The following is a 10,449-nucleotide window of genomic DNA, read 5'->3' as shown; positions in this document are numbered from 1 at the left end:
GACACAGAGAGACACACAGAGACACACAGAGACACACAGAGACACACACAGAGACACACACAGAGACACACACAGAGACACAGAGAGACACACAGAGACACACAGAGACACACAGAGACACACAGAGACACACAGACACACACAGAGACACAGAGAGACACACAGAGACACACAGAGACAAAGAGAGACACACAGAGACACACAGACACACACAGAGACACAGAGAGACACAGAGAGACACAGATAGACACACAGAGACACACAGAGACACACAGACACACACAGAGACACAGAGAGACACAGATAGACACACAGAGACACACAGAGACACACAGAGACACACAGAGACACAAAGAGACACACAGAGACACACAGAGACACATAGAGACACACAGAGACACACAGAGACACACAGAGACACACACAGAGACACACAGACACACAGAGACACACACAGAGACACACAGAGACACACAGAGAGACACACAGAGACACACAGAGAGATACAGAGAGACACAGAGAGACACAGAGAGACACACAGACACACAGAGACACACAGAGAGATACAGAGAGACACACAGAGACACAGAGAGACACAGAGAGACACAGAGAGACACAGAGAGACACACAGAGACACATAAAGACACACAGAGACACACAGAGACACACAGAGACAAAGAGAGACACACAGAGACACACACAGAGACACACAGAGACACACAGAGAGACACACAGAGACACACAGAGAGATACAGAGAGACACAGAGAGACACAGAGAGACACACAGACACACAGAGACACACAGAGACACACAGAGACACACAGAGAGATACAGAGAGACACAGAGACACACAGAGAGACACACAGACACACAGAGACACACAGAGAGATACAGAGACACACACAGAGACACAGAGAGACACAGAGAGACACAGAGAGACACAGAGAGACACACAGAGACACATAGAGACACACAGAGACACACAGAGACACACAGAGACAAAGAGAGACACACAGAGACACACAGAGACACACAGAGACACACAGAGACACACAGAGAGACACACAGAGACAAACAGAGACAAAGAGAGACACACAGAGACACAGAGAGACACACAGAGACACACAGAGACAAAGAGAGACACACAGAGACAAAGAGAGACACACAGAGACACACAGAGACACACAGAGAGACACAGAGAGACACAGAGAGACACACAGAGACACACAGAGAGACACAGAGAGACACAGAGACACAGACACACACAGAGACACACACAGAGACACACAGAGACACACACAAAGACAGCGCTTCTTCCAACATGGAAAACGTGAATGAAATGCAAAATAAAAAGATGAGAACAAATAAAAACATGAATATGCACTATTATTGTTTTGGAAAATAATAATAATAATAATATGATAACTATTTTTATTTATTTATTTCATGTTTTTAATTATCATTTTTTCAATTTAATTTCACTTTTAATTGAATAATTCATATTTTGTATAATAATACAAACATGTATTATTTGTGATTTATTCATTGTTGTATAATAATTACATTTATAGTTATTATTATTTATTTTTATAAATGTTTTATTTTGTTCTTATTTTAAGAATTGCGCATTATTTATTTAGTATTAATTGTAAATATTATACTTTATTTCCTGTTACTCTCGTATCGCAGCTCATGATCAATAACGTTTCATTTAAAGATTGAAGGGTTACCGTGGCGATGCAGGGACGTCCACAGCAGGACGACCGGCAGGAAGTGACGGAGCCTCCAAGTCCCGCCCCCTCCTGTAGACCAATCCCTGCAGAGAGACAGAAACCAATGGTCAGACACACTAGGGGTTCACACACACACACACACACACACACACACACACACACACACACACACACACACACACACACACACACACACACACACACACAAGCTCTCTCTCTCTCTCTCACTTCCAATTAGAGTCCAAGTGTGTGTGTGTGTGTGTGTGTGTGTGTGTGTGTGTGTGTGTGTGTGTGTGTGTGTGTTTGTTTTTAGACATAAGTACAGAGAGTAACCTCAGGAGAGCCAATCAGATCGCTCCATCAGGAGAGGACAATGAGCTGAGAATGAGGAACATTTTCACGCTTCAACACATTTTTTATTTACCAAATCCTCAAACAGGAAGTTATCAAATCCTCAAACAGGAAGTTATCAAATCCTCAAACAGGAAGTTATCAAATCTTCAAACAGGAACTACATTTTTTAGGAAGAAAGTGATAATAACTTGACAACTATTTGTTGTATTAAAACCAAAAGGTTTCTGATTCTGAGTCTTAAGTATTTTTAAGAAACAATTTAGTGTTAGAAAAGGAACATTTAGCAGTAAGATAAAAGTATTTACACCACATTTAAATGAAACTATACAAGTAACCTGAAAAGCTAAAAAACGAAACACTTAGGACAATGTGTGGCAAAGCACAGTTTACACACACACACACACACACACACACACACACACACACACACACACACACACACACACACACACACACACACACACACACACACACACACACACACACACACACACACACACACACACACACACACACACACACACACACACACACACACACTTTAACTTCACTGTAGTTCCTCTCAGAGTTTGCATCAGAGCGACAGAGAGCCAACAGAGTGGATGTAATGTAATTCAGCTCCTGACATTAAAGAAAGCTCGCCTCTTTGTCAGCCCCCCCCCCCCAATCTCCATACTGGGGGGGTGGGGGGGGGGGGGGCTGAGGGAATAAAGAGAGTATTCATTGTCCTGCAGGCGGACATCTTGTGGATCTGAGGCTCTGAAATGCACCTCATGCTGTCACCTCGCAGTTACATGATCAGCTCAGACTCTGCTTAGACTCTGCTCAGACTCTGCTTAGACTCTCTCAGACTCTCTCAGACTCTGCTCAGACTCTCTCAGACTCTCTCAGACTCTGCTCAGACTCTCTCAGACTCTGCTTAGACTCTCTCAGACTCTCTCAGACTCTGCTCAGACTCTCTCAGACTCTCTCAGACTCTGCTCAGACTCTGCTCAGACTCTGCTTAGACTCTCTCAGACTCTCTCATACTCTGCTCAGACTCTCTCAGAGAGCTCTCTGGGCTCAGACTCTGCTCTTTGGGCTCAGACTCTGCTCTCTGGGCTCAGACTCTGCTCTTTGGGCTCAGACTCTGCTCTCTGGGCTCAGACTCTGCTCTCTGGGCTCAGACTCTGCTCTCTGGGCTCAGACTCTGCTCTCTGGGTTCAGACTCTGCTCTCTGGGCTCAGACTCTGCTCTTTGGGTTCAGACTCTGCTCTTTGGGCTCAGACTCTGCTCTCTGGGCTCAGACTCTGCTCTCTGGGCTCAGACTCTGCTCAGACTCTGCTCAGACTCTGCTCTCTGGGCTCAGACTCTGCTCAGACTCTGCTCTCTGGGCTCAGACTCTGCTCAGACTCTGCTCTCTGGGCTCAGACTCTGCTCTTTGGGTTCAGACTCTGCTCTCTGGGCTCAGACTCTGCTCTTTGGGTTCAGACTCTGCTCTCTGGGCTCAGACTCTGCTCTTTGGGTTCAGACTCTGCTCTTTGGGTTCAGACTCTGCTCTCTGGGCTCAGACTCTGCTCTTTGGGCTCAGACTCTGCTCTTTGGGTTCAGACTCTGCTCTCTGGGCTCAGACTCTGCTCTTTGGGTTCAGACTCTGCTCTTTGGGCTCAGACTCTGCTCAGACTCTGCTCTCTGGGCTCAGACTCTCTCAGACTCTGCTCTCTGGGCTCAGACTCTGCTCTTTGGGTTCAGACTCTGCTCTCTGGGCTCAGACTCTGCTCTCTGGGCTCAGACTCTGCTCTCTGGGCTCAGACTCTGCTCTTTGGGCTCAGACTCTGCTCTTTGGGCTCAGACTCTGCTCTTTGGGCTCAGACTCTGCTCTCTGGGCTCAGACTCTCTCAGACCCTGCTCTCTGGGCTCAGACTCTCTCAGAGAGCTCTTTGGGCTCAGACTCTGCTCAGACTCTGCTCTCTGGGCTCAGACTCTGCTCTTTGGGCTCAGACTCTGCTCTCTTGGCTCAGACTCTGCTCTTTGGGCTCAGACTCTGCTCTCTGGGCTCAGACTCTGCTCTTTGGGCTCAGACTCTGCTCTCTGGGCTCAGACTCTGCTCAGACTCTGCTCTCTGGGCTCAGACTCTGCTCTCTGGGCTCAGACTCTGCTCTCTGGGCTCAGACTCTGCTCTTTGGGCTCAGACTCTGCTCTCTGGGCTCAGACTCTGCTCTCTGGGCTCAGACTCTGCTCTCTGGGCTCAGACTCTGCTCTTTGGGCTCAGACTCTGCTCTCTTGGCTCAGACTCTGCTCTTTGGGCTCAGACTCTGCTCTCTGGGCTCAGACTCTGCTCAGACTCTGCTCTCTGGGCTCAGACTCTGCTCTTTGGGCTCAGACTCTGCTCTCTGGGCTCAGACTCTGCTCAGACTCTGCTCTCTGGGCTCAGACTCTGCTCTTTGGGCTCAGACTCTGCTCTTTGGGCTCATACTCTGCTCTCTGGGCTCAGACTCTGCTCAGACTCTGCTCTCTGGGCTCAGACTCTGCTCTCTGGGCTCAGACTCTGCTCTCTGGGCTCAGACTCTGCTCTCTGGGCTCAGACTCTGCTCTCTGGGCTCAGACTCTGCTCAGACTCTGCTCAGACTCTGCTCTCTGGGCTCAGACTCTGCTCTCTGGGCTCAGACTCTGCTCAGACTCTGCTCAGACTCTGCTCTCTGGGCTCAGACTCTGCTCTCTGGGCTCAGACTCTGCTCAGACTCTGCTCAGACTCTGCTCTCTGGGCTCAGACTCTCTCAGACTCTGCTCTCTGGGCTCAGACTCTCTCAGACTCTGCTCAGAGAGCTCTTTGCCTGACCTCGATTGGAAAAAGCTTTTTTCTGCATATATATATATATATATATATATATATATATATATATATATATACATATATATATAATGTAAACCTGACCAAAATTGACACCAACAAATTCAAGATGATATAGTAACGGCCCGTCCACACGGCGGCGTGCGTTGCCGCTTGCCGGCGGGCGTGTCTGAAACTCGACCAACAACCAATCACATGAATGTCCCGCCCCTGACACACAAGCAGCGGTTTGATTGGCTAGAGCTTGTACTGGCATATGATTCGATTGGCTGACGCTTCTGCCGAGGCGGCAAAAGTTGAACATTGCTCAACTTTTGCAGCGAGCCACGCCAGACAAGCTCCACGTCGCTTCCCACAATGCAGTTCGGCAAAAAGTGACGTCACCCCATTCAAAGTGAATGGTGAAGCGTCGACGCACGCCGCTGTGTGGACGGGCCGTTAGACACAAAACAACTTTTTTTCAAAATGTCAACAAAAAGATACGAAAAACTACAAAAACATGTGAACACCACAACACAACGCAAAATGAGTAATAGAAAGATGCAAGACCACAAAGAGAAAGACACAAATAGACTTACATCGTCGACCAGGTGACGTAATGAGACTGATGGCGCATTTCCACTGCAGCGCGTAGCACGGTTTGAGCGTGCCGTGCCAAACCCGGCCCGTTTTTTATTGCGTTTCCACTTGGGGTGGTTCCCGGCTAACGGGTACTTTTTCACTTTTGTCCAGTTTCTGAACAGATATGAAGAGCTGTGAGCTCTGAGGGCTAACAGCTAACAGCTAACAGCTAACGGCTGATTTTGGTTTTCTGTGGTTCTCCCTCTGAGGTTCACCTGTCTCTCTTGCATTGAAGATGACGTCACGGCTCCGCCTACACTGCGTTACTATAGTTACTGCCCCAGCTACTAAACTGTAAAGGAAATGCAGCATGAATTGAGTCAGTCCTAACGAGGCCTAACCAAAACCACAAAGAAACGCATCACTAAAAAAACTGGTTTAGATATTTAAAAAGACAACACTGACATTATTTACAAATATTTGAACACCTGAACATCAGCAGGAGAGGACTCTTTAAAGTAGAGACACTACATACTGATATACACCTGAACATCAGCAGGAGAGGACTCTTTAAAGTAGAGACACTACATACTGATATACACCCGGACATCAGCAGGAGAGGACTCTTTAAAGTAGAGACACTACATACTGATATACACCTGAACATCAGCAGGAGAGGACTCTTTAAAGTAGAGACACTACATACTGATATACACCTGAACATCAGCAGGAGAGGACTCTTTAAAGTAGAGACACTACATACTGATATACACCTGAACATCAGCAGGAGAGGACTCTTTAAAGTAGAGACACTACATACTGATATACACCTGAAAATCAGCAGGAGAGGACTCTTTAAAGTAGAGACAATACATACTGATATACACCGTAACATCAGCGGGAGAGGACTCTTTAAAGTAGAGACACTACATACTGATATACACCTGAACATCAGCAGGAGAGGACTCTTTAAAGTAGAGACACTACATACTGATATACACCTGAACATCAGCAGGAGAGGACTCTTTAAAGTAGAGACACGACATACTGATATACACCTGAACATCAGCAGCAGAGGACTCTTTAAAGTAGTGACGCTATATACTGATATAAACCTGAACATCAGCAGGAGAGGACTCTTTAAAGTAGAGACACTACATTCTGATATACACCTGAACATCAGCAGAGAGGACTCTTTAAAGTAGAGACACTACATACTGATATACACCTGAACATCAGCAGGAGAGGACTCTTTGAAGTAGAGACACTACATACTGATATACACCCGAACATCAGCGGGAGAGGACTCTTTAAAGTAGAGACACTACATACTGATATACACCTGAACATCAGCAGGAGAGGACTCTTTAAAATAGAGACAATACATACTGATATAAACCCGAACTTCAGCGGGAGAGGACTCTTTAAAGTAGAGACACTACATACTGATATACACCTGAACATCAGCAGGAGAGGACTCTTTAAAGTAGAGACACTACATACTGATATACACCTGAAAATCAGCAGGAGAGGACTCTTTAAAGTAGAGACAATACATACTGATATACACCCGAACATCAGCGGGAGAGGACTCTTTAAAGTAGAGACACTACATACTGATATACACCTGAACATCAGCAGGAGAGGACTCTTTAAAGTAGAGACACTACATACTGATATACACCTGAACATCAGCAGGAGAGGACTCTTTAAAGTAGAGACACTACATACTGATATACACCTGAACATCAGCAGGAGAGGACTCTTTAAAGTAGAGACACTACATACTGATATACACCTGAACATCAGCAGGAGAGGACTCTTTAAAGTAGAGACACTACATACTGATATACACCCGGACATCAGCAGGAGAGGACTCTTTAAATTAGAGACACTACATACTGATATACACCTGAACATCAGCAGGAGAGTACTCTTTAAAGTAGAGACACTACATACTGATATACACCTGAACATCAGCAGGAGAGGACTCTTTGAAGTAGAGACACTACATACTGATATACACCTGAACATCAGCAGGAGAGGACTCTTTAAAGTAGAGACACTACATACTGATATACACCTGAACATCAGCAGGAGAGGACTCTTTAAAGTAGAGACACTACATACTGATATACACCTGAACATCAGCAGGAGAGGACTCTTTAAAGTAGAGACACTACATACTGATATACACCTGAACATCAGCAGGAGAGGACTCTTTAAAGTAGAGACACTACATACTGATATACACCTGAACATCAGCAGGAGAGGACTCTTTAAAGTAGAGACACTACATACTGATACACACCTGAACATCAGCAGGAGAGGACTCTTTAAAGTAGAGACATTAGATATATATATACACCTGAACATCAGCAGGAAAGGACTCTTTAAAGTAGAGAAACTACATACTGATATACACCTCAACATCAGCAGGAGAAGACTCTTTAAAGTAGAGACACTAAATACTGATATACACCTGAACGTCAGCAGGAGAGGACTCTTTAAAGTAGAGACTCTACATACTGATATACACCTGAACATCAGCAGGAGAGGAATCTTTAAAGTAGAGACACTACATACTGATATACACCTGAACATCAGCAGGAAATGACTCTTTAAAGTAGAGAAACTACATACTGATAGACACCTCAACATCAGCAGGAGAGGACTCTTTAAAGTAGAGACACTACATACTGATATACACCTGAACATCAGCAGGAGAGGACTCTTTAAAGTAGAGACACTACATACTGATATGCACCTGAACATCAGCAGGAGAGGACTCTTTAAAATAGAGAAACTACATACTGATACACACCTGCACATCAGCAGGAGAGAACTCTTTAAAGTAGAGACACTACATACTGATATACACCTGAACATCAGCAGGAGAGGACTCTTTAAAGTAGAGACACTACATACTGATATACACCTGAACATCAGCAGGAGAGGACTCTTTAAAGTAGAGACATTAAATACTGATATACACCTGAACATCAGCAGGAGAGGACTCTTTAAAGTAGAGACACTACATACTGATATACACCCGGACATCAGCAGGAGAGGAATCTTTAAAGTAGAGACACTACATACTGATATACACCTGAACATCAGTAGGAGAGGACTCTTTAAAGTAGAGACACTACATACTGATATACACCCGGACATCAGCAGGAGAGGACTCTTTAAAGTAGAGACACTACATACTGATATACACCTGAGCATCAGCAGGAGAGGACTCTTTCAAGTAGAGACAATACATACTGATATAAACCCGAACTTCAGCGGGAGAGGACTCTTTAAAGTAGAGACACTACATACTGATATACACCTCAGCAGAGGACTCTTTAAAGTAGTGACGCTATATACTGATATACACCTGAACATCAGCAGGAGAGGACTCTTTAAAGAAGAGACACTACATACTGATATACACCTGAACATCAGCAGGAGAGGACTCTTTAAAGTAGAGACACTACATACTGATATACACCTGAATATCAGCAGGAGAGGACTCTTTAAAGTAGAGACACTACATACTGAAATACACCTGAACATCAGCAGGAGAGGACTCTTTGAAGTAGAGACACTACATACTGATATGCACCTGAACATCAGCAGGAGAGGACTCTTTAAAGTAGAGACACTACATACTGATATACACCTGAACATCAGCAGGAGAGGACTCTTTAAAGTAGAGACACTACATACTGATATACACCTGAACATCAGCAGGAGAGGACTCTTTAAAGTAGAGACACTACATACTGATATACACCCGGACATAAGCAGGAGAGGACTCTTTAAAGTAGAGACACTACATACTGATATACACCTGAACATCAGCAGGAGAGTACTCTTTAAAGTAGAGACACTACATACTGATATACACCTGAACCTCAGCAGGAGAGTACTCTTTAAAGTAGAGACACTACATACTGATATACACCTGAACATCAGCAGGAGAGGACTCTTTGAAGTAGAGACACTACATACTGATATACACCTGAACATCAGCAGGAGAGGACTCTTTAAAGTAGAGACACTACATACTGATATACACCTGCACATCAGCAGGAGAGGGCTCTTTAAAGTAGAAACACTACATACTGATATACACCTGAACATCAGCAGGAGAGGACTCTTTAAAGTAGAGACACTACATACTGATATACACCTGAACATCAGCAGGAGAGGACTCTTTAAAGTAGAGACACTACATACTGATATACACCTGAACATCTGCAGGAGAGGACTCTTTAAAGTAGAGACACTACATACTGATATACACCTGAACATCAGCAGGAGAGGACTCTTTAAAGTAGAGACACTACATACTGATACACACCTGAACATCAGCAGGAGAGGACTCTTTAAAGTAGAGACATTACATATTGATATACACCTGAACATCAGCAGGAGGACTCTTTTAAGTAGAGACACTACATACTGATATACACCTGAACATCAGCAGGAGAGGAATCTTTAAAGTAGAGACACTACATACTGATATACACTTGAACATCAGCAGGAGAGGACTCTTTAAAGTAGATAAACTACATACTGATATACACCTCAACATCAGCAGGAGAGGACTCTTTAAAGTAGAGACACTAAATACTGATATACACCTGAACATCAGCAGGAGAGGAATCTTTAAAGTAGAGACACTACATACTGATATACACCTGAACATCATCAGGAGAGGACTCTTTAAAGTAGAGACACTACATACTGATACACACCTGAACATCAGCAGGAAAGGACTCTTTAAAGTAGAGAAACTACATACTGATATACACCTCAACATCAGCAGGAGAGGACTCTTTAAAGTAGAGACATTAAATACTGATATACACCTGAACATCAGCAGGAGAGGACTCTTTAAAGTAGAGACACTACATACTGATACACACCTGAACATCAGCAGGAAAGGACTCTTTAAAGTAGAGAAACTACATACT

The 10,449-nt window shown here is 44.4% G+C and overlaps 1 protein-coding gene across 4 annotated transcripts in view; it reads right to left on the bottom strand.

Annotated features, from left to right (window-relative positions):
• adgrg6 (adhesion G protein-coupled receptor G6) overlaps nt 1–10,449 on the bottom strand; it is a 104,401-nt gene that overhangs the window by 88,656 nt on the left and 5,296 nt on the right. For all 4 annotated transcript variants that reach the window (XM_079643514.1, XM_079643515.1, XM_079643517.1 and 1 more), the window contains exon 2: nt 1,732–1,817. In XM_079643514.1, coding sequence (XP_079499640.1) covers nt 1,732–1,817 — 86 coding nt within the window. The remainder of the gene's footprint in view (nt 1–1,731; nt 1,818–10,449) is intronic.

The sequence above is a fragment of the Notothenia rossii genome, assembly GCF_949606895.1.
Source record: "Notothenia rossii genome assembly, chromosome: 8".
NCBI lineage: Eukaryota > Metazoa > Chordata > Actinopteri > Perciformes > Nototheniidae > Notothenia > Notothenia rossii.
Note: the sequence above shows the minus strand (reverse complement) of the source record. Positions and strands in the feature narration are given on the sequence as shown.